General features: G+C 41.3%; 1 protein-coding gene across 2 annotated transcripts; it reads right to left on the bottom strand.

Moving 5' to 3' along the window:
• Positions 1–11,060: 11,060 nt before the first annotated feature.
• LOC109891639 (rac GTPase-activating protein 1) lies at positions 11,061–22,152 on the bottom strand. 2 transcript variants are annotated; one of them, XM_031825621.1, is made up of 16 exons: positions 21,861–22,152; positions 21,448–21,582; positions 20,766–20,968; positions 19,977–20,096; positions 19,444–19,495; positions 19,186–19,263; positions 17,636–17,755; positions 17,365–17,510; positions 16,881–17,048; positions 16,569–16,667; positions 16,173–16,371; positions 15,975–16,080; positions 15,555–15,690; positions 15,164–15,287; positions 14,742–14,847; positions 11,061–12,686 (listed from the first exon to the last, which is right to left on the bottom strand). In XM_031825621.1, the coding sequence occupies exons 7-16, from the start codon at positions 17,679–17,681 to the stop codon at positions 12,611–12,613; spliced, it is 1,206 nt and encodes a 401-aa protein (XP_031681481.1). In that variant the 5' UTR covers positions 17,682–17,755; positions 19,186–19,263; positions 19,444–19,495; positions 19,977–20,096; positions 20,766–20,968; positions 21,448–21,582; positions 21,861–22,152; the 3' UTR covers positions 11,061–12,610. The 2 variants fall into 2 exon arrangements, with proteins under 2 accessions (XP_031681481.1, XP_031681480.1); XM_031825620.1 differs by lacking the exon at positions 11,061–12,686 and adding an exon at positions 12,693–14,347.
• Positions 22,153–26,177: the final 4,025 nt, after the last annotated feature.

Genomic DNA, 26,177 nt, shown 5'->3' with positions numbered 1-26,177 from the left:
GAGATGATGCTCTAGGAAAAGATGATGTGTTCATGCTAGGCTCAATGAGATGACAGAGGAATAAACTGTCACCTGATTTTATAATGGCTCACATAGTACAACACTATCCCATAGTGGCCATTATTTGTAATTACACACCAAATAGATTTTTCACCGGGTTGTTTAGTTACATAACTATCCAGCAGCAGTAGTGATGAAGGGGTGTCTATATGGAATGTGTCTGATCTGCCCTGCGTTGCCTCTCTTTCCCACGCCACCCCCCAAGTGAGAGAGAGAGAGAGAGAGAGAGAGAGAGAGAGAGAGAGAGAGAGAGAGAGAGAGAGAGAGAGAGAGAGAGAGAGAGAGAGAGAGAGAGAGAGAGAGAGAGAGAGAGAGAGAGAGAGAGAGAGAGAGGGTTACTGATGATTGGTTCATGGTCAGTATGTAATAACACTGGTATGGCCTACGTTACAAAAACACAAACATCAATCTAAATGACAGTGACAAATTCAACTATTTCTAACCAGGGAAGGGTGAATAGCATGTTACATTACATTTCAGATGAAGGCCAGTCTGTTCCTCTTTAGGCTGAGCGATAACTGTTATTACAACGAGGAGGATACGATATACACCATATACAATCTTCCAGACTTTTGTGTTTGTCCATTTTTAACTGAGTTAGAAGGTGTGCTGCATCTAAATTGGGAGAACAATCAGGAATTCACAGGCAGAAACACATATAGGCCTACACATATTCATAGACCTGTAAATATTCATAGACCTGTAAATATTCATAGACATAGCTAGAGGAAATACACTGAGTATACAAAACATTAGGGAACACCTTCTCTTTCCATGACATAGACTGCCCAGGTGAATCTAGGTGAAAGTTTTGATCCCTTATTGATGTCCTGAAATCTTTCTGGGTGATCAGGACAGGGCATCCCTTCTCTCAACCATTTCACTGTTCTGTTCTCCTCAGACAGAGAGAGCTGTCTGTATGCTGTGTTTGGATCCAGTGTGAGCTTACAGACATCGCACTTTACTTATGCACACTTATGCACTCACATACAAGTGCACACACAAACTGTCAACAAACTGGTCTTGTGTCTAACATGAATCCTGATTGACACAAACCCTTAACATACTTGAGTGGCACTACACTGTTTATCTTCCAGTCCACCAGAGAGCAGCTTCAAACCTGAATCTCCTGGGTAATTGTGACTCAGTTCCAGCTCTCTCAGGTGGGAGGGGTTTGACCTCAGAGCTGAGGGTAGAGAAGCAAAACCTTCCTCTGTGACCACTGGCAGCAGCCCCAGAGACCATCCTCTGATCTGGAGTATTTCTTCAGGTCAAACACATCCAACTCCTCTTCTGAAGTCAGCAAGACAAAGACCAGAGCTGACCACTGAGCAGGGGAAATGTTGGCTTCTGAAATACATCCTGAACTCAGGTAGCGTTGGATCTCCTTCACCAGAGAATAGTCATTCAGCTCATTCAGACAGTGGAACACATTAATGCATCTCTCTGATGAGGGTATTTCTCTGATCTTTTCCTTGATGTACTTGACTATCCTCTTATTGGTCAGTGAGAGGTTTCTTGTCTGTGTCAGAAGGCCTCAGAGGAGAGTCTGATTGGACTCCAGTGAAAGGCTTCTTGTCTGTGTCAGAAGGCCTCAGAGGAGAGTCTGATTGGACTCCAGTGAGAGGCTTCTTGTCTGTGTCAGAAGGCCTCAGAGGAGAGTCTGATTGGACGCCAGTGAGAGGCTTCTTGTCTTCATCAGAAGGCCTCAGAGGAGAGTCTGATTGGACGCCAGTGAGAGGCTTCTTGTCTGTGTCAGAAGGCCTCAGAGGAGAGTCTGATTGGACGCCAGTGAGAGACTTCTTGTCTGTGTCAGAAGGCCTCAGAGGAGAGTCTGATTGGACGCCAGTGAGAGACTTCTTGTCTGTGTCAGAAGGCCTCGGAGGAGAGTCTGATTGGACTCCAGTGAGAGGCTTCTTGTCTGTGTCAGAAGGCCTCAGAGGAGAGTCTGATTGGACTCCAGTGAGAGGCTTCTTGTCTGTGTCAGAAGGCCTCAGAGGAGAGTCTGATTGGACGCCAGTGAGAGACTTCTTGTCTGTGTCAGAAGGCCTCAGAGGAGAGTCTGATTGGACGCCAGTGAGAGGCTTCTTGTCTTCATCAGAAGGCCTCAGAGGAGAGTCTGATTGGACACCAGTGAGAGGCTTCTTGTCTTCATCAGAAGGCCTCAGAGGAGAGTCTGATTGGACGCCAGTGAGAGACTTCTTGTCTGTGTCAGAAGGCCTCGAAGGAGAGTCTGATTGGACGCCAGTGAGAGGCTTCTTGTCTTCATCAGAAGGCCTCAGAGGAGAGTCTGATTGGACGCCAGTGAGAGGCTTCTTGTCTTCATCAGAAGGCCTCAGAGGAGAGTCTGATTGGACGCCAGTGAGAGGCTTCTTGTCTGTGTCAGAAGGCCTCAGAGGAGAGTCTGATTGGACGCCAGTGAGAGACTTCTTGTCTGTGTCAGAAGGCCTCAGAGGAGAGTCTGATTGGACGCCAGTGAGAGGGTTCTTGTCTGTGTCAGAAGGCCTCAGAGGAGAGTCTGATTGGACGCCAGTGAGAGGCTTCTTGTCTGTGTCAGAAGGCCTCAGAGGAGAGTCTGATTGGACGTCAGTGAGAGGCCCAGAAGGAAGAGGAACAGTTCCAGATATCCATTCTTAGTCTGTAAAGCCTTGTCCATTTCATTGATTGATTGATTGATTGATTGAATTTATTTGACAATTTGTCAAATCCAGCTGGTGATGCCTCCAAATACAATATAAGAAAATCATCAAGGATAACACAAGAAAGGTTAACAACTTATTTCCATTGTGGTCCTTTTGAAGATGGAAAGGGTAAGAGGGAATACAACCAGGTTAGGCGGCGATTGTAATGACAACAGACAATGACAGACAATTTTTGTTAGTTTCACAGCATCCAATAATTAATACAATTTCTGTTCCTAATAAACTATGAACAGGTATATCTTCCTTGTCTCACATACCCTTAATATATAAACATATAAACAATCATATATTAGGGATTGATTGTTTATATATATATATATAAGGTTTAGGTCAGAAGTTTACATACACCTTAGCCAAATATATTTCAACTCAGTTTTTCACAATTCCTGACATTTAATCCTAGTAAAAATTGTCTTATGTCAGTTAGGATCACCACTTAATTTTAGGGATGTGAAAAGTCAGAATAATAGTAAAGAGAATTATTTCTTTCATCTTTTATTTCTTTCATCACATTCCCAATGGGCCAGAATTTTACATACACTCAATTAGTAATTGGTATCATTGCCCTTAAATTGTTTAACTTGGGTCAAACGTTTTGGGTAGCCTTCCAAACGCTTCCCAAAATAAGTTGGGTGAATGCTGTCCCATTCCTCCTGACAGAGCTGGTGCAACTGAGTCAGGTTTGTAGGCCTCCTTGTTCGCACACGCTTTTTCAGTTCAGCCCACAACTTTTTTTATAGGATTGAGTTCAGGGCTTTATGATGGTCACTCCAATACCTTGACTTTGTTGTCCATAAGCCATTTTGCCACAACTTTAGAAGTATGCTTGGGGTCATTGTAAATTTGGAAGACCCATTTGCAACAAAGCTTTAAATTCTTGACTGATGTCTTGAGATGTTGCTTCAATATATCCACATAGTTTTCCACCCTCATGATGCCATTTATTTTGTGAAGTGCATCAGTCAGAAAAGCACCCCCATAACATGATTCTGCCATAACATGATGCTGCCCCCCCTGAGGTCTTGGCTGATTTATTTTGATTTTCCCATGATGTCAAGCAAAGAGGCAATGAGTTTGAAGGTAGGCCTTGAAATACATCCACAGGTACACCTCCAATTGACTCAAAGGATGTCAATTAGCCTATCAGAAGCTTCTAAAGGCATTACATAATTTTCTGGAATTTTCCAAGCTGTTTAAAGGCACAGTCTACTTAGTGTATGTAAACTTCTGACCCACTGGAATTGTGATACAGTGAATTATAAGTGAAATAATCTGTCTGTAAACAATTGTTGGAAACATTTCTTGTGTCATGCACAAAGTAGATGTCCTAACCGACTTGCCAAAACTATAGTTTGTTATTAACAAGAAATTTGTGGAGTGGTTGAAAAATTTGTTTTAATGACTCCAACCTAAGTGAATGTAAACTTCCGACTTCAACTGTATATATATATACACACAAGACAATCACATTATAATAAACAACAGGCACCAAAAAGGCAGACCATATGCTATCCCGGGCATTTCCCTCTCCGCCACCTACTTTAATCTTACCACTCACTTTTGAGACATGCTACTATTTAGCCATTTCTTCAGTGAGAACTTGAAACTACCTATGGAGGTTATACGTTTCAAATTCTTTGGAAGATTTTTCCAAAGAATGGTAGCCGAGTATAAAAAATTTTTTTCGCCCTACCACTTTTAATATATTTTAGTATCTGGGGACCATAGTGGGCAATCTTATGTACAAGACATAATTTTATCTGAGAGACTCTCTCATCCACTAATTGCCATCAAAGGCTTTCAAAGTGACAATAGTCAAGTTGCGTAAGTGCTGGAAGTTTAATAATAATCCTGACTAATTTGTTCTGAGATGTCTGCAATTAATTGTTTTATATCTTGGGGGCACTATAGTACCAGGAGGAACATACATAGTTGAAGTGGCACTGAACAAGAGCCCAATGTCCCCATTGCATTCCTATCCAGGAATTTGGAGGTTCTAGCCAGGAGCCTAATTTTATGGTTCACTTTGGCGATAACATTTTGTGCCATGCCAGATAGTTATCTAGTACACATCCAAGATACTTTACAGAGTATTTTGTTGCGACTACTTTGTCACCTACTACCACCTTAAAATCTGGGGATTTCCTCAGTCTCACTTCGGACCCGAACGAGATGGACTCTGTTTTTCCAAGGTGAAGTGACAGCTTATTGTCATACAGCCATTTACTGACATTCAGAAGTTCAGCACTGAGGGCTTTCTCAACCAAGCCAACAGATATAAAAGTAAACCCAGCACACTCCCTTGGGGTACCCTGCAGTTCAACATTTGGGGTTTATACAGGGTCCCATTCACATCCACTATCTGTTTTCTTCCTTGTGGGTAAGAGCTGACCCATTTTACTGCTAAATTGTTCAAGCCCATGGCTCTTAGTTTGATTAACAGAATCTCATGATCCACTGTATCGAATGCCTTTTGGAGATCTAACATAACCATACTACAACATTTCCCTCCGTCTACTTCCTTCATTATGTGGTCATTCAGATATAGTAGGCAAGTGTCAGTGGAATGGGATTTCCTGAAGCCAGATTGGAGCTCATAGAATAGGTAATGCAAGGAAATCAATCTGCTTGAACATAATATTTTCCATGACCTTCGATAAAGCACACAGGATTGAGACAGGTGGATAGTTTCCATGATCTAACTTATTCCCTTTTTGTATAAGGGAATGACCATTGCAAGTTTTAGTTCACTGGGAAAACACCCTAGTTCAATAGACAGATTCACAATGTGAATTACACAGGGTGTGTATGGTCAAGTTCTTTCAGCCTCTCTAGCACAGTTTACTCAGACACCTTTTCAAATAAAAATAATCTACTTGAATCCCCTGCTGTGAGTAAAACTGCTGGACTAGAATCTCCCCATAACAACCTGATTGACCAGGTAACTTGCTCACTAATGTATTAGCTATAGTTGTAAAATAGCTATTCAGACTGTCTGCAACCATGGTCTTATCTGATGTAACCTTTCCTCCCATGTCCAAGCTAAGATTGAGAGCTTTGGTCTTTAATCTGTTACTATAACCTAACAGCTTCAGACACTTCCATAATTTACTCAGATTGTTCATTTTCAACTATTCTGAAAGAACAGTGTCAGCTTCACTGTACAGGTTGATTGTGGTCCAGCATTTAGACTCACATTGTTGTTGGTGAATGATAGGACATATAGCAGCAAGAAACTCCTGGATGCTCAGATGAATAAAGCAGTACACTTTCTCCTGGTACAGACCACACTCCTCTCTGAAGATATTGATGAACACTCCTGAGTACACTGACGCTTTCTGATATCAATGCCACACTCTTTCGTGTTCTTCCTATTAGAATATCAGATTGCCCTTCTCCAGCTGTTGAAAAAACAGTTTCTCAATTGTCATGATGCTCTCTTTATTCCAGTGGAGATCTGTCTCATTTTTCCCATGATACTTCACATTATTAATTTGGACAGAAATACCAGGAAGTATGTGTACATCTCAGTCAGAGTCTTGGGAATCTCTCCTCTCCTATCTGAATTTAAAATGTCTTCAAGAACTGTAGCTGATATCTAACAGAAGACTGGGTATCTGGCGCATGATATGGAGACTCCTTGATGTCTTTACGTGTGAGATTATTCTGCTGGTAAGGTTCTCATCACTGAATCTGTATCTGAAGTACTCCTTCTGTGGGTCATTAAATCCTCGTACCTCTGTCACCTGGTGAATACACTCAGGAGGGACCTGATTGGCTGCTGCAAGTCGTGAAGTTATTCACAGGAGAGCAGAGGGGAGAAGATTCCCATTGATGACGTTTGTCAAAAGCACATCCAGTGAGGTTTAATCTGTGACGTCACACCATTTTTCGTTGTTTTTGAAGTCAGAGGAGGTCGACACTCATCCAGACCATCAAAGACAAACATACTTGGAGATTCTTGGTTTCCCAAAAAAAGTTATGAAGAAGTTCCATCAAGCTGTGTTTGTTCCCCTTCATCAAGTTCAGCTGCCGAAATGGAAGTGGAAATATGAACTGAAGTTCCTGATTTGCTTTTCCTTCAGCCCAGTCCAGAATGAACTTCTGCACAGAGACTGTTTTTCCAATGCCAGCGAATCCCATTGTCGGCAAATTTCTGATAGATTTGTCTTGTCCATGTAAGGGTTTAAAGATGTTATTGCATTTGATTGGTATCTCTTGTGTTGCTTTTCTGCTGGATGCTGTCTCAATCTGTCTCACCTCATTTTCATTATTGCCCTCTCAACTTCCACCCTCTGTGATGTAGAGCTCTGTGTAGATCTTATTGAGAAGTGTTGGGTTTCCTTGTTTAGCTCTTCCTTCAATAACACTTTAAAACGTAAGATTTTAGCTTCCATTGACTCCTCATGACAAGCGTATATACAACACCAACCAATGCAGAGGACATAAATGTTACCAGAGCTTTGATTTACTATATTCAGGATCTCAAATTATTTTTAGAGAACAGCCAACACTACACAGAGATATATACTTTGTTTGGCTAACATATTATGAATGTAGCATTAAACCTGCAGACAGCATGCTAATTGAAACGTAATTGGACGATATGATTGTAACTACTCCCCCTCAGATGATAACGCAGGTGAAGAATAAATACTCCTCAGTTTCTTCAGCTGTCCGGGTGGCTGGTCTCAGACAATCCCGCGGGTACAGAAGCCGGATGTGGAGATCCTGGGCTGGTGTGGTTACATGTGGTCTGCGGTTGTAAGGCCGGTTGGACGTACTGCCAAATTCTCGAAAGCGTAATTGGACTGAGAAATTCTCTGGCTACAGCTCTGGTGGACATTCCTGCAGTCAGCATGCCAATTGCACTCTCCCTCAAAACTTGAGAGATCTGTGGCATTATGTTGTGTGACAAAACTGCACATTTTACAGTGGCCTTTTATTGTCCCCTGCACAAAGTGCACCTGTGTAATGATAATTATGTTTAATCAGCTTCTTGATATGCAACACCTGTCAGGTTTATGGATTATCTTGGCAAAGGAGAAATGCTCACTAACAGAGATGTAAACAAGTTTGTGCACCAAATTTGAGAGAAATAAGCTTTTTGTGTTCATACTCTTGTTCAGTTTACTAAGAACATGAACGTGAAGTCCATTTTGTGTCATTTTTACGATAGAAAATGACATTAGGCCTTCCCAATAGACCTGCATGAAAATGCAATCAAACAATACAGTTCTAAAAATGTAACATGTTTTGGTTTATATCTGTGGTTGTTCGTCTTGTCTCAATCACCCACTAGTTTATAGTTTACCCATCTTTTTTTATACCACTACATCCCTGTTTGCAACCCTAACTACAACCAAGAAATGTCTATGTAACTAACATGAGGTGGTTTAAAAATGGTTGACCATTCTTGATACACACAGGAAACTGTTGAGCGTGAAGAAGTGTTGCAGTTCATGACACAAACCAGTGCGCCTGGCACCTAAGACCAGGAGGAGTAGCTGCTGCCTTGCCAGCAGCTAATGGGGATCCATAAAAATACAACATACAAAGGCACTTAAATATTTTGTCTTGTCCATTCACCCTCTGAATGGCACACGTACACAATCCATGTCTCAATTGTCAAAAAATCCTTATTTAACCTGTCACGGTCGTCCGGGTGCTGCAGGCAATGTTTTCTGAAAGGAGGATCCCACAAACCAGGTAAAACTGGACCCAGACAATACATTTTATTTACTATAACCATAAATGTCACTATAGTTTAAGCATCACACAATACATTTTATTTACTATAACCATACATTTCACTATAGTTTATGCATCAGACAATACATTTTATTTACTATAACCATACATTTCACTATAGTTTAAGCATCACACAATACATTTTATTTACTATAACCATACATTTCACTATAGTTTATGCATCAGACAATACATTTTATTTACTATAACCATACATTTCACTATAGTTTAAGCATCACACAATACATTTTATTTACTATAACCATACATTTCACTATAGTTTAAGCATCAGACAATACATTTTATTTACTATAACCATACATTTCACTATAGTTTAAGCATCAGACAATACATTTCACTATTAGTTGGGTCCTTACCTTGTGGTCTGAAATCCCAACCAGAACATGATGTCAAATCACTGAATTATCTTAATTTCTGTTCTGGGAGAGATCCTTAGAATAGGTGTTGTTTGTGAACCTTCCCAGTGACGAGTAGCTCTGTTGCAATCTAGGTTGGGTGTACAGTTGATCTTGGGATGCAATAATGTGTGGTCAACATCTAATGTCATCTCATTAACAGATGAGTGGTGAGGTTTTAGGTGTGTAATAAAAGCCTAGTTTAATCTTAACAGAACAATGTCTTCTGAACATCTAGTTTTGATACATAGTATCCCATATTCACATTCACTCTTTTGATTTACACTTACAAGACCAATGCCAAACGTCCTGCACGGTGTTGGGCTGTAAGCACAACCCCCACCTGTGGACATCGGGCCCTCATACCACACTCATGGAGTCTGTTTCTGACCGTTTGAGCAGACACATGCACATTTGTGGCCTGCTGGAGGTCATTTTGCAGGGCTCTGGCAGTGCTCCTCCTGCTCCTCCTTGCACAAAGGCGGAGGTAGCGGTCCTGCTGCTGGGTTGTTTCCCTCCTTCGGCCTCCTCCACATCTCCTGATGTACTGGCCTGTCTCCTGGTAGTGTCTCCATGCTCTGGACACAGCAAACGTTCTTGCCACAGCTCGCATTGATGTCCCATCCTGGATGAGCTGCACTACCTGAGCCACTAGTGTGGGTTGTAGACTCTGTCTCATGCTACCACTAGAGTGAACGCACCGCCAGCATTCAAAAGTGACCAAAACATCAGCCAGGAAGCATAGGAACTGAGAAGTGGTCTGTGGTCACCACCTGCAGAACCACTCCTTTATTGGGGATGTCTTGCTAATTGCCTATAATTTCCACCTGTTGTCTATTCCATTTGCACAACAGCATGTGAAACTTGTCAATCAGTGTTGCTTCCTAAGTAGACAGTTTGATTTCACAGAAGTGTGATTGACTTGGAGTTACATTGTGTTTAAGTGTTTCCTTTATTTTTTTGAGCAGTGTATTTCTATCTGAAAAAAAATTGGGTAACTTTGCACCTTTCTGAAGCATCCAGGTATGATATGTCTGTTGAAGCCATGATGGGCATAGAGACTCTGGGCTGGCAAGCCTGGCTGTTTGAGGCATTCTCTCAGGTGACAGGAGGCATTTATGCCAGGGATTGCAGGCGCTGATGGGTAGGTAGGCGGGTATGGTGATATCTCTGCCCATTTGGGCCTGTAATGAGCCACTCTGACGAGCTTGTCTAACAGCAGCCAGCCAGGGATAAGAAGTATAAATGAGAGCGAGGGAGGAGAAAATGTGTCATGTGTACTGCTCTTAAGGCAGCAATACATTGTTTTAATGGGGCACCACAGCAGTAGCAGGCACTCTGTAGCAGCAGCCTGTTGTGTTTGATACCAAATTGGAGGAAATAAAGTGATTTGCTGGTCCAAACGCTCTCTCCACCCCCTTCCATCTCCATCACTCCTTCGCTTCCCCTCCAAACATCCTAGATGTGAATTACGCCATGCATAGATTCTGCATGAGGTCTGACAGAAGTACATTGGTTTCAAATGGGATGTGGTGCACACTAATAAGACTTTGCATATCCCGATCATTGCAAGTAGCCAAAAACTGTCTTCAAAATCTGTGCTAGTAAGGATAAAAGAAGCCAGTACAACAGTTGAAAGGAAAATAATTGTGTGCCAATCTCTTCCTTTTATTTGGGATTGAATCTATACAACCGATAGAATGAAACAGACTAAGTAAACTTCAGACAAATTTTTTATTTATTTATTTTACCTTTATTTAACCAGGTAGGCAAGTTGAGAACAAGTTCTCATTTACAATTGCGACCTGGCCAAGATAAAGCAAAGCAGTTCGACAGACACAACGACACACAGTTACACATGGAGTAAAAACAAACATACAGTCAATAATGCAGTATAAACAAGTCTATATACATTGTGAGCAATGTGGTGAGAAGGGGGGTAAAGGCAAAAAAGGCCATGATGGCAAAGTAAATACAATATAGCAAGTAAAATACTGGAATGGTAGTTTTGCAATGGAAGAATGTGCAAAGTAGAAATAAAGAATAATGGGGTGCAAAGGAGCAAAATTAATTAATTAATTAAAATTAAATACAGTTGGGAAAGAGGTAGTTGTTTGGGCTAAATTATAGGTGGGCTATGTACAGGTGCAGTAATCTGTGAGCTGCTCTGACAGTTGGTGCTTAAAGCTAGTGAGGGAGATAAGTGTTTCCAGTTTCAGAGATTTTTGTAAATCTTTTTAGATCCGAAGAACCGATTTGAGTGAAATATCCCTTTAATCCTGTCTTCAAACAAGAAACTGAGCATACAAAAAAAAAAGTTGGTACAAACTTTATATTCACATGATCAACAAATTGCATTTCTTAGAGGGGGAAAGATAGTATAAACAGAGCATTTTGATGGTGTGTCAAATGGTGCAATTGCATCCCCTTGAAACTACTCAGCTAAACACGCCTGAAAGTGAAATCACTCCAGTGTTATTGTATTGAAATCTTCAACTCTTTCTACAGCACCTTCCCATCAAGGTGTACATTTATTTGGGAGAATTGTGTATCAATAAACAGGACAATTACAACCATTTTTCAAATTCTTACAGATATAGCCTGAGGGACATTCTGGTGGTCTTTGCCATCTTTGGTTAGAAAGTTTACATAATCCCCTCTTATGTGTTATCTAATAAAAGGTTAGCATTATTATTTTACCACAAAAAAAAAAAACTACTTAAATCATCAATAAAGAAAAACATACAATCATTGCATTCCAAAATACAGATAACATTAACGTTTACAGGACTGTGCAAATGTTGTTGTTTCTGTTCCAATCCAATGCTAGTGTCACTCCAACTCCGTGATTACAATCACAGAATAAAAGAGTTCCACTACCAATGCAACATTTATAGACCTAATCAACTAATGCATTACAAAACACTATGTACTGTAATGTATACTGGTCAATACCAGACCTGGTTTCAAATACTTTAGCTAGGCTTGATTGAGCTTGCCTGGCACAATGGAACTAATAGAATAGTGGCAAAACTGCAAATCCTGTCCATTTAGCATTCTAGGCAGGCTAAAGTAAATGATAACAGTACTTAAAGATTTGAAAAAAGTATTTGAGCCCATGTCGGATCACCAAAGGTCCTTGGTTTGATGTAGCAGCAACTTCACACTGGCTAACAGTTACTCTTTCTCCCATGATTAGACGGATCAGATCATACTGATTAATTATCGTAAATACAAAAGGTATCCCATTAAATATAGAGATTCAAACCTCATAATCCTTTTTATGTTGATATTTTAGGCTAAGTGATTTGTGTAATAGTGATTTTAGTTTAACGTTAAATAAAGCTATTTCAAGTCATTAGTGTTTTAAAGCAAAATTAAATATTGCATAGTTCGTTAGAAAATAGAGTTTAAAATAAGTTTGTGATATAAATTGGTATAAAATATACAGCAGTAGCTTCCCATATTACAGTAGTAGATATGTTAACAAGAATGACCATGTTTAAAGCTAAATCTAATATTGCACAAAAAATATGTTTGATATAAAATAGTAAAGACATGGTGACATTGCAGTGGTTTCCCATGTACAGTGGCTATGTAAAAATACACAACCACAACCTCATTAGTTCTTTAGAAAAAGAGTTTAAAATAATGTTACACCATAATCCCGTGGTTTGACCATTACTTCAGCTGAGGGGAGGCAAAGAAGCCTTCTTGGCGACTTGAGCTAGTGGATGCCTTGCTCTTGCTTCCAAATCTGTAAATGTATATAAGAATAAAAAACATTAAACTGCATCACTCTGATATAACCACAGATTAAGCAAATTAAGAACAGATAATCCAAGCTAACGAGAATATAAAAAATACATTCAGGCAGATTTATCACCCAATAAAACACATTTCGGGCTGACTCCATTTACTTGACTGGTCGATTGTTTGGTCAATAGGCTGTTGGTCGACCGAGATTTCCTTAGTTGAGCAGTAGCAAAACAAATAAATCATGGTGTACAAGAGACCTGCCTGATTCACGCCTGTCTGAGTGGACTAATCCATTGTGGAGGCCGTGGGGATGACACAGTCCATCACTCTATGACATGTGCCGCTGAAAATGTATACGGTCATATTACATAAGAACAGTGCAACACTAATAAAAATATTATTTTATAACAAATGTGCTTTCTATTTTTCTTGTTCTGAAACTGTGCATTTTCCTAGACCATGTTGCTATGTGCATAATAGCAAAGTTAACAGGCATATCTGTGTTGAGAACAATGAGGCGGAGGCAGCAGCGGAGTTAGGAGATGAGAAAACAGCCCGTCTTAATAGTCTAAGAAAAGTGAAGAGAGGAAACCAACTTAATTCGATCTATAAATCAATAGCCTAACTTACATGTGCCTGGTTTAATAGATCATCAATATATCTACAGAAATAAGACAAACAGGCAACAAAAGCAGGATCTGAATGTTGGTTTAATAGCCTAGTGATTCCGTGAGCGCCAAGATTAAACTGGTTTTGATCTTTGCTATGCTGTAATGGCTTAAATGATATATTTTTAAATAAAAACAGCCTCTCTGGTATCATTTAGAATTGATTTAGTGCCGTTTACGCTGTTCCAAATTCCTTCTTATAGTTATTATGATCATCATTATAATAATAAGTAATGTCATTATCATTAGTAGGCTTAGTATAGCAGCCTTGTATAACCACCTTCGAGCTGTAGCCCCAAGAGCCCATCCTGTGGAGTCTTAATAGCATAACTTCCTGAAGCCTATATTACAATACTTATATAGGCTACTGTATCAATCAATCATTTATGTGTTCATGTCATCACACAGCATACGAGACATTCATGATTTGAAATGCAATCAAGCATTTTAGTTAAAATAAGCGACCCAAGAATAATTAGCGTAAACAATAAATAAATAAAGTTCCATTTCGGAAAATACATTCAATGTTACAAATGGTCAGAAAAATATATTGTAATCTATACAGAACCTGTTCGGCACACATAATACGCACTCAGCGCTTGCTATTTAACTTATTTATTGACCTCCAGTATTTCCCACAACTAGTCAAATGCATTCCACACATCTGACTTCCCCTTTACCTCCCGAGGAAGCAGTAAACATTGCCCAGTTTCAAAAAACAATTGTCACATCCTCTGCATCCATTTTGCTGTCACATGTGCTACGTGTTTAGAGTTTGTTATAGGCAATTTATTGATGCGATTATGATATAGTTCAGGCCCTATTGGTCACGTGCATGCGATGGTCACGTATTGAGGGAATAGGGAATGTTTTTCCTAAACAAAGAGGGATTTCGGTAACAGAACTGTTCAATCAGAAATGGCTGTAATTATGTTGCAGCTTCAGCAACACAGACAAAGCGATAAACGCTGTTGATGTTCTGTGGTGGTCGCTGCAGCAGGGTAAGAGAGAGAGAGAGAGACAACAGATGTTAGTCACACAGTCACTCACTGTCATTTGTTTTTTAACACAGAGCTGCAAGTCTGAGTCCAGCCCGGCACAATCAAATCAATTGTGGTCAGACTGCCTCTAGTCATGCATGTGACTATTGGGACTATAAGTGCACAGTTTCATCAAACCGTGCACTTAAAGCATCAGACAAGCTCAGTGCATATAGTTGATTTGATTAAAACACATAGGATTTGTTTATATATGGAAAAATACACGTTTTCACATTTCGACCAGACGACTCTCGGTCGACCAAGATTTTTGTTGTTGTCGGGGACAGCCCTAAAACACATTAGACTCATTTGAGATGTGCCCTATGGTTAGAGTGTGGTGCTTACATAGTGGTGCTGGAGAAAGTCTGTTTCATGCGCTGGGACAGGGAGCTGGAAGAGGGTGTTTTAGTCATCTGGTGTTCTGGAGTGGTCACTGGTCCCAGCATGCTCACTGTGTGGCCAGAGAATTAACATATTTAGGAGGATATTATTATTTCAGACGGGCCAATATTGTGAAATCATTTTGGAAAATTGCCCACCCCGTATTTCCACATCACATTCAAGCATTACACACACATACCTACCAGTGTGAAACTGTACTGTAGCTACAAAGTGAAACTAAGAGCATGCCATTTACTTAATTCAGTACCTTTTTAAACTATTAACATAGCAATGGTAAAGGATACTTTATGTTTGGTATTTTAGACCTTCCTTGACACTACTGTATGTCTATAGGCCAGGAGAGACAGGTTCTCAAAGCTGCTTACCTTTGTGGTCTGGAGTGTTGTAGCAGTTAGCATCGTCTTTGACCACATCGTCTGGATGGGTGTGCTGCTCCACTGTGAACTGGCTCCAGTACTCATAAGGAAGGGCCAACAAGCACCCCATCACCTGTGTACACCAATAGGAATCTCTCAAAACTGTTTTCACCACTTAAGAATAGCCTTGTGTAGAAAGAACAGTACTTTTCTCTGTGTGGAGAGAATCATTGTTATTGGGTATTCAAAAGGGTACTGTAATATAATAATATTCTGTTCAACTAGACAGCTGATAAATAAGTGTCCACATAATATAGAAATAACTTAAATTCAGCTTAGGGTCTGAATATTATTTTACATATGCATGTCTAAATGTATATTTATATAGATCTCTACATACCCGTGGTTGTCTGTTGGTGTCGTGCAGGATGGTCATGGGGTCTGGGTCTGGGACGGCATGACCCACCAGAGTGGGTCCAAACACTCTTGCCAGATTGGTGATGTCCATCTTGGTGTCTAGTACACACTGGGCCACCCTGATAGAACATCGTCAACCATTTCAGAGGGATTCAAGTTAGGTTCAAGCTCCTCCATAGCCTTGTGAAATCAGGACTTGCTTTTAAACTCGTATTTTATTATGGGGGCGGTTACTACAGAATTTAAATAACATTAACAGTTACATTTACCGACATTCACCACTACAGTTTACAAACACGTGCAGGCAGGGGCTCCACTTTTGACTGATTTTGCAAGTTACAGATTGTGCCTTAAATGGCAGTTTGATGGAGTAACCATGAGGTGGATTGAAGCTCTGCCATACCTCTGCAGGTGGATGGACAGATAGGCCAGAGTGTCTCTGTTAGGATGGGGCAGTTCACTGATGGTCTGGTAGATCATCGACAGGCTATTGCCATTGTCCTGGATTTCTGTGTTCAAGACAAGAGGAGTATCATAAGAGGTCCATAGACTACTTACAAGGTGAAGAAACCAATGCGTCAGCCAACAGCTGAAGATGGACCTGCAGCCTCCATGATGTCGCGGTTGAGGCGGAAGGTGAGTAGAGGCTCCGGGAGGTTTCTCAGGAAGTTCTTGAGGAGGCCGGTGACACAGTGGATGTCCTCCACCTTGGCCAGGACAGGCACTGTCCTCCCCTGCAGGAAGCTCTGCTTCAGCTCCTTCACTGTGTGCCCCTCACCCGACACACGGTAAAGACCCATCTGATAGGGAGGGAGGGAGAAAGAAAGAAAGGAATATTAACTGGCAGTCAGGATAGGAATGATGACATCAGTTCAATGGAAATTATCAAGGTAAAAACAAAACATTTGTAAAAAAGTGCTGATATGCATAAAAAAAAGTAAAGTGAATTTTGTATGTGCCAAAGTGGCAACATTTAAGAGCTGAAATGGCTGCTCACCTCATGTAAACCCCTGTGCTCGATCTCCTTGACACAGTGGACCACCAGGGCAGGGATCATGGGAGAGGAGGAGGGAGCGTAGTCTGCAAGGGTGCTTGGCTGCAACACAAGATAAACACTCATGACATGGGACATTTGGGGAAGGCATTCAAAACACATATGGTGTGATACAAACCAGTCATAATCCAGCTAACCATACCCAGGACACTGAATCATAAATACAAAATTATTAGTAGTTATTGCTGTATAAGCATTGCAAATATGAAGTGTTGTCAATCTAAGAATATATAACTAACTCCCCAGGTGTAATACCTCTCTGATCCTGCTGGGGGTGCTGCCTGTAGAGATAGGGTTACACGGCAGGGTGCAGCGGTCACGGCATTCTGGGTGAGCCACCAGCCTGCAGTCCTGGCACCTCAGGTAGAGCTTCCCAAACTTGGTCTTCCTTCCACACGGCACACAGAACTCTGACCTGATCACCTGTGTGAGGAGAGGGGACGGAACAGACGGACGCTGGTGACACAGGTTTGTAGGCCAAACCTAAAGACGTTTTCATGAGACACCGATTTTCATGGTCTGGCAAACATCGCTCTAGCTCTGTCACCTGATGTGGGAGTGCGACATAGGCAGATGTGGTGGATTGAGACGCACCCAATGGGAAAAAAAATACATCTATCTTAAACTGATGGATTTTGATGGAATTGTTTTATTATTATGCTAATTAGATCCCCACAGAACAACAAGTGTATTACAGACAAAAGTGTGTTACAAACAAAAGTAATAACAGAACGTGTACCGTTTTGGCAAGGAACTCGTGCTTTCGGGCCCCCACTTTGGCTCTGGGTGTTTTGGTTGGGGACGGAGCCTTACTGCATGGGGTGCTGGGAGCCTCGCTAGCTGCCTCTGATTGGTCAATAGAAGTAGTGTCCCAGCCCTGAGCAGCTGGAAAAACAAGAGAATGTCAAGTTTACACCCCTCAAACTGGAAGAACTACTTAATTTTCTTTGTGCGCATCTGAACATGGCTTTCAAGAATAAGGTACTACAGGCTTGTTAGTGCCGTCTCACCGGTCCTCTTCCTGCTGCCTGTCCAGTAGCCAGGCACTGTCTCCATGGTGGACAAGGCCTCTACCAGACCTCCATTGACAGGCACTGTGATGGTGTCTTGGTCACTATGGACTCATTCACCTGTAATACATATATAAAACTTGAGTCACATGAAATAATGCTGAAAAAGGAGAAAGCAAAACAGAAGCATATTTTTTTTAACAATTTGAAACAACTGATAAAGGTCTACAGAGCAATGTTTTGTTTACTTGCAAACGTTCGAGTGATGCGTGCACATGCTAACATCAAAAACCCTGTAGCAGAATAGCTTTACTCCGATGTTGGGACCTTGACAAACTTAGCAGTGAGTGATGACCATGAAAACCCACAATGGCTATAGCTACTGTATGTTCAACAAGTATATTACTCTTCTGGCTTTATCTAGCTCTATTTGTTATATTTTACCTTGTCTCGCTTGGGTTGCTAGGTAATCAATCCTCTGACATCTGCAATGTTGGAGATGATAACCATCTGACTACTTTGTTAACTTAAATGTGCTGCATCTGAATTTGGATGTTGTCAAATTCACTTCAATGTAAACAAGCCTCTTTTTGGTGCCAAACGGAGTCCGCAACTTTTCACGGGCGGGAAATGGGTCTTTTGACTGAAATTCAACACATTGAATAGCAGTGTGCTGAGTGCTATCCAAATCAAGTGAGACTACGGTTAGAAATTCTGTTTTTCTGTAGCATTAGCTACATTGAGGAGTTGCCTGGATACCCATCCACACCGCTCCAGCCAAACCGACAGTTCTTCTCTACGATTAGTTGGAATTTGCCTGCTGAAAACCCTGCATCCCACTGCTGGCTTGCTTCTGAAGCTAAGCAGGGTTGGTCCTGGTCGGTACCTGGATGGGAGATCAGGTGTGGCTGGAAGTGGTGTTGGAGGGCCAGTAGGAGGCACTCTTTCCCCTGGTCTAAAAAAACATCCCAACACCCCATGGCAGTGATTGGGGACATTGCCCTGTGTAGGTTGCCGTCTTTCGGATGGGAGGTTAAACGGGTGTCCTGACTCTCTGTGGTCACTAAAGATCCCATGGCACTTATCGTAAGAGTAGGGGTGTTAACCCCGGTGTCCTGGTTAAATTCCCAATCTGGTCTTCATACTGTCACGGCCAGCATATCACCCCCAGATTACAATTGGCTCATTCATCCCCCCCTCCTATCCCCTGTAACTATTCCTTAGGTCGTTGTTGTAAATGAGAATGTTCAGTCAACTTACCTGGTTAAATAAAAATAAATAAAACATGTCTAGAATGCGAACACATTCTGACTGTTCTGATTGGTCCCAGAAACCAATTCTTTGGGTTGGAGCCAGCCTACATGACGTTATCAACTTCGATTGGTTAGAGAAGAACCAATCACTTATTCATTTATTTTGTTCAATACCCCTCATTTTGAAGTCACAAACAACTTCTAGGATTGCAGTTTCAGACTGAATGAATGTAGCGATCAATAGAAACGAAGGAATTAAATTCAGGGCGAGTGGTCAGGCAATGCATTGTGTAGTACCCTCTCGGAAGTGCGGCAGGTGGAGCGGGGTTTCTTCACCACCTGCTGTGGCGGCTCAGCAAGGGTTCTGGATGAACGCTGTGGAAACAAATAGGAATGACTGAGCTAACAGTACTTCCAAATGACTGCGCATTGTAGCACTACTTTCCCACACTAACCTTGACTGGACACTTTAGATATAAAATGATTTAAAAAATGTACCTACATTTCCATTGATGATCTGTCAAGCTCTAAACTAAACAGTAACTATCCACTCACCCTTTTCTGCAGTTCTCAGTCGCACTTTCCTCATCACAGAAGAGTCCCAATCCTACAGGAAATATAGAGCGATGACAACCCAATAGTTCATGTTTATAAAGGTACTATTAGTGTGGCTATATCTGTTTGTCACTTTTTCTATTTTGGCATATTGTTTTCATGTATTTTTGTGATGTGTCACTATGATGTCCAAGACAAATGTCCCCTTGGGGACATGCAATAGTAACCAGAGAATCATCTGTTTTGTCATAGCTAATGTCTGACAACAAGGAAGCAGATTCATCTATGGTGGTTAACCTGAAAGACATGACGATAGGCTTGGTTACAATCCCTTTCTGAACCTGAACAATCTGGGTCATATTCACTAAACACAAAACTGAATCAAACGTTCCGAAACAGGATAGGCATATCTAATTACGTCTTCAAGGAAACATATATATTTGTTTTGCATTTCAAAACTATTTCCGTTGGGTGCTCCAATGAATGCAGGCCAGGCATGGCTGATGAGGGCCTAGTAAAGGGGTGTACAGTGCCTGTGGAAGGTGTTGAGGTTGGGGTTGTTCTTGGCAGCCTGTGCGGCCTGGGAGTGGGCGTTGAGGAAGGCGAGGGCAGAGCGTTGCTCCTCACTCAGGTGGAGGCTGCTGCTGGAGCTCCTACACAGAGATCAGGAAATTACCCCACAATATCATAGCCCCCCAAACAGTGTGATTCTGTGAATTTCTTACCAACACATAACTAGTAACTAATTCATCTAACCATAGATGTCTTCAAACTTTGTCCTCTTTTTGACAGTAAACATCACAAATGAGCAACATTACGCAATAGAAGCCACCACAACATGTACAATTCTGACATAGAATTACCTGCGACCTGTACTGAAAGGTTGCAAGTTCGAATCACCGAGCTGACAAGGTACAAATCTGTTGTTCAGCCCCCTTTAAATATTTTTTTTATTTTTTTTATTTCACCTTTATTTAACCAGGTAGGCTAGTTGAGAACAAGTTCTCATTTACAACTGCGACCTGACCAAGATAAAACATAGCAGTGTGAATAGAAAACAGAGTTACACATGGAGTAAACAATTAACAAGTCAATAACACAGTAGAAAAAAAAGAGAGTCTATATACATTGTGTGCAAAAGGTATGAGGAGGTAGGCGAATAATTACAATTTTGCAGATTAACACTGGAGTGATAAATGATCAGATGGTCATGTACATACAGGTAGAGATATTGGTGTGCAGAAGAGCAGAAGAGTTTGTTTTTTTTTAAGTAAAAAAGAAACTTTAAAAAAAACTGGCAGTCTTATAAACTGTTTACCAACCAGTTTCTCGTATTCTGCCTCTGCCCGCTGGCGCCGTCTGATCTCCACGTCCACCTGGTTGCGGACGTGCTTCAGCTTTATCTCCAGAGCCCCCGTCTCAGTCTCTGTTTTCGTCAGCACCTCCTTGCAGGCTCCCAGTTCCTCCTCCCACTGCAGTCACTTCCTCCTGCAGTCCTCGAAGTTCAGAGCCATTTGGATGAACTCTGTACAAAGAAATAAAGCCAAGGGGATGGTTATTGGTTGAAGATCTGCTTTTATCTCATTCAGACCAGTTTACTCTTTTAAAGTCAATCTCCCCTATGGTTTTTCTGGTGAGGGGTGAACAGGGGGGCATTGATGCCAACATTCTTTCAGGTAGGAGGCAACAGAGATGGGCAAGGGTTCCACCTTGTCTAAGTGAATGAACAATAGGTCATTTTGTTATCCATTTTAGATGATTTAGCGGTTTTTTTCCCAAACCTACCTCCACCCCCCTTTCAGTTTGGGGTCATTAAGTGTCTTGTGCAAGGGCACCTGGAATGCTTACTGCAGCAAACCTCCAGTTGCTAGTTAATCGTTCAATGTCATTACACATGGTTTTTCAACGAGTTTCTGGTCTGCTGAAAACCTGCCATCCCTGATATGCAATGGCATGGGCACTGATTCAACAATCTACCAAAAGCATACTACACTGGTCACTTACGTGGTTCGAGGCCCTCATTGAGAATATCGGAGCATGCACAAAGATTCTGGAAATGGTTGTGCAGGTTCAGCACGGTCGATTCCATGTCCTGATAATGCACGTGACAGAAACCCAGCAGGGGACTTCAAAGATTTTCTATCAAAGACAGTACAGTATGTTTTAGAAACTCTGTTTCTAGTATAGCCTTTTCTCTCCGACTTTATTTATTTGGTAGGTAGTTATAACGTTAGCAAGATTATAAATAATAGATAGCTAGCCTAGCTGCCAAAGTTAGCTAAACAGATTGAAACGGACTCACCTCCACGTTTTAGCAAGCAAGCAGGGTATTAGCTACTATAGCCAGCTAAACTTTGCGAACTTTAATTTTTTTTTAAATACAAATATATTGAAAACAAACATGAGCAGATACTTACGGACTTTGGTCCTTCCTGGAACAGTGTCCCACGGCGGATGTTTCCAGCTGCTATCAAAGGCAACATCTATTGTAAATCGTTACAATAAGTGGGCTACGTTGTCTCTAGCAACGCAAGCTGCCACACCTGTCTGGTCCAACTTTTCCAAGCGTTTCAAAAACCAGGCGCCGAGAAAGAAGGCGTTTCTTCGGGTGGGTTTTCTGACTATGCAGATGGCAGCTATTTGGGCATTATCGCCACCATGAGAATTGGAGTGTAACTACGCTCACAACGAGAGGCTAAATACATTCGAATAGGGTAGATTTTCCCAAACTCGCTCCTGGGGCCCATGGGAGCACATATAGTTTTTTTGATCTAGCACTACACAGCTGATTCAAATCATCAAAGTTTGATGATGAGTTGGTTACTTGAATCAGCTGTGTAGTGCTAGAGCAAAAAAACGAAATGTGCACCCAGGGAGGTCCCCAGGACTGAGTTCGGGAAACACTGGAATAGGGATAATACAACTGCCTTGTAAAAACCAGTGTTGGTAGAAATAAATAGAGAATACTTTAGAGAGAAATGTTCCATGTTACATTCTTCAAGGCTCTGGGATGAAAGACACCAAAGAGATATAGGGTGGAATGTCTGTGAATGATCAGGTCTTTACTCAGACACTGCTGCCTGTTCTCCTTTAGTTTGTCTGTCACACATGGGACATACCCCACAGCATCATTAATCAAACCATGCTGGCGTATCTGGGCCCTGCATCAGCTTTACTGTGCCATATAATGAGGAGGACAGTCACTCCCTCACTTGCGGACACACGCTAACATACAAACACATTCGGATCAAAATTGTATGTGTTTGTAAAAAATAGGACGACATGCAAATAGGCAAACACACACCTGTACACACACACCACGAGCATTAACTCTGCTATGCTAGTCGCTCACTCATAATTGTCTTCTTTGTGTTTCACATTGCTCTTCCACTACTGTAGATCCATTAGTCTTGATTTGAGATCATTGGACTTGTCAGTCAATAATACTGACTCTTTGTCTATATCTATTATTTATACAACAGCTAGAGGCCCTTTCCGTGGCTCGGCAAATATTCCACTAATCAAGCATCAATTAACTGCCGGGAACGCTCTCTTTCCTCTCAAATCATTCTACTTTGTCTTAGACTGACTAGAGAAGTTAGTGAGTTTCCTCTCTAGGAAGCTTGGCATCCATCTTACAAAGACTGTGATATGGAAAGAGAATATGAATTGACTTTGCATTACCAAACAACCCAGAGAAGGCATTTTCGGAAATAAGCCACCACCTATCATGTCAGTGAAGAGTTTTACCAACAGATTTCTATTAAAACACACCACTCCTTCTGCCCTACATCACTTAAATCTGTACGCATTCTTTGTACACACAATATTCCATCCACTGTAGCACTTAAACACAGACCAATCCTGCAACTCTAATGCATACTATCCACAAATATGATGCTGATAGGGCTTCCCGCCACCTACAAGCATGTGTTCACACATGAGTTAAACTGATTAGAGTGAAACATGAAACTACCTGTAACACAGTGTGGCTGGATCAAGTATTTTAAGGTAAAGAGGGTACAGGAGAAAAAGCCTTCATCTCCCCTGTCAGGGTCACTATCAGACTCAGGAATAAAACAATGAGGGTAACAGACAAACAGTTAACTTCTGTAGATATATTCCATGTTGAATTTGCATTCCAATATGACACTTTATATACATCACAGAAGACTGAAATAATGTATAACAAAACTGTTTGACACAGAATCTGATATTTAAAAAATTTATGTTTTTAATTGTGAAAGTGCTTATCTTGAGCTGGATCCTGCCAGAACAGGGTCGGCACATCTGTTTTTTTCCGGAAACTATCTGTATCCGATACCTCATGTCATGTATAAATTCTAATAAAAGAGATCAAGGTTCATTCGAGTTGCCTCTTCATTAATTCTCCTTCCCCCTTAAAAACACAGTGTGAAAAAGTAGATTTTCAGCCTGGTCCTGATATTCTAAGAGTTGGGCTGACCTGGGCTTATGGTTTACGTAACATTGTAACCTACAGCATTTTTGAGACCAACGACTGGCGGTGGCTGCGTGAGGAGAGCGCATGTGTCTCTCACAGAACTAGAATGATAATCACTTTATATGATCTCTCTCCCTTTCTCTGCTCTGATAGACATGAGCCTGCTGTAGGCTACCAAAATATTTGATCAACTTCCAAATATTAGTTTACAAAGTAAAAGAAGAGTAAGATAGGCTTTTGGCACCACCAGCGAGAGAGCTGCTCATCATTGGGTGGGTCAGTGAAACTGGAAAGCATTTTAAGGACTATAGTTTCCTTATCATATTGTAGCCAATATGTCTCCACACACCTAGGCCTAGGCTATTGATGTATTCAAAACAAGGTCATTTTTATTGATCTCAGATTCTCAGTTTGTTAGTGTCAAAGTAGCCTGTCATTTTGATCATTTGTGCGGTTGAAAAAATATTCTGCCAAAGCCTCCAGTCATGTAAAATTACGTTGAATTGCATAAAATGCGTTTATAAAAGGACATTTTTCCCAGACCCTAGGCTACTAAAAAATGTTCCCCATGTGTGCAACTTCTGTAAGTGCCTCTATGCTGCTCAATGCCACTACACAAATGCGACGATATACAGTGTATATGCATGGCTTTATTTCTCATGATTTTCGGGACCTCAGAGCTCCCGAGTTCAACCACCTCTGACGCTCACTTTTTGTTCTGGCACCTCGCGATTTACAAGTCTCTACAGGATCGGTCTCAACCATGGGACGCTGAGCTAACGTGCAGCTAATGTGATTAGTATGAGGTTCTAAGTAACAAGAACATTTCCCAGGACATAGACATATCTGATATGGGCAGAAAGCTTACATTTGTGTTAATCTAACTGCACTGTCCAATTTACAGCAGCTATTGCAGTGAAAGAATACCAAGCTATTGTTTCAAAGAGTGCACAGTTATGAACTTGAAAATGAATCAATAAACCAATTTGGCACATTTGGGCAGACTTGATCCAACATTCTGAACAGAAATTCAATGGTTCATTGGATCAGTCTAAAACTGTGCACGTACACTGCTGCCATCTAGTGGCCAAAATCTAAATGGCGCCTAAACTGGAATAATACATTGTGGCCTTTCTCTTGCATTTCAAAGATGATGGGGGAAAAAAAAGATGCATCTTTTGTTCTTTGTATTATCTTTTACCAAATCTAATGTGTTATATTATCCTACATTAATTTTACATTTCCGCAAACTTCCAAGTGTTTCCTTTCAAATGGTATCAATAATTTGCATATCCTTGCTTCAGGTCCTGAGCTACAGGCAGTTAGATTTGGGTATGTCATTTTAGACCAAAATACTTAAGAGGTTTTTAAGCACTGAAAATATTAATGACATTCCACCATGAGGGCTCCAGAAGGCGATTTGGTCATTTTACTGCAGGAAAGGGCAATGTGTTCTGCCGTTCGTTGTAACAAAACATCAAGTCTATTGTTTAACGCAAAACAAAAACTGTGTTGTGTACAAGGGGCATAATAACGCTTTTGATGTGCATCCGATATGAGCAAAGATGGTTGACTGCAGGAAACCCCTTTTGTGTTGTTCCTTAAAATAGGAATCTAGCTTTTCTGTATTTAGTGGGTCACTGGAAAAGACCCAAAAACCTTAGATGGGTCCCATTGATACGTTTGGGATCCAAGGGTGTGGAGAGTTTCAGGTCATTACTATTACTGAATCCCCACAGACTGGCAGCGTTGTGCTGAGCACAACAGCTTTCCTGTGGCTCCAACACAACAACGGTAATGGATCTGCAACTAGACTCGAGGGGACCACTTCGTCGACACACATCCACTTAAGAGGAAGCAATGCTCTCAACATTCTGCGTGTGTGGGTGGGTGAGGTTCCCTGGCAATCACGTCATAGGAACTTTAGCTGTGTGTATTATACAGGCCTCGATTTTATTAATGTGATGTGATGTGCATGCGTGTGTGTGTACATACAGTAACATGGTAGAGTGGTATCACACAAATTAGATTACACAGTGAATCCCCTATTCACAAAGTGGTTCCTGGCAGAGGATTCCTTTTTCCATATCCCCCAAGAACCAAAACATCAACAACAACTCAACAAACAGGCACACGGTCAGGCCCGCTCATTGGGCAGGATTAGGCGTCCGCCTATGGCGGCAGATTGATGAGGGCGGCATTTTCTGAGCTAAACTGACCAAGATGCACCTCCAACAACAACACATAAAACCTCACATTATCCGGCCCCAAA

Source organism: Oncorhynchus kisutch, linkage group LG5 (assembly GCF_002021735.2).
Source record: "Oncorhynchus kisutch isolate 150728-3 linkage group LG5, Okis_V2, whole genome shotgun sequence".
Lineage (NCBI taxonomy): Eukaryota > Metazoa > Chordata > Actinopteri > Salmoniformes > Salmonidae > Oncorhynchus > Oncorhynchus kisutch.
The sequence above is the reverse complement of the archived record's forward strand: the minus strand, read 5'-3'. Positions and strand labels throughout refer to the sequence as shown.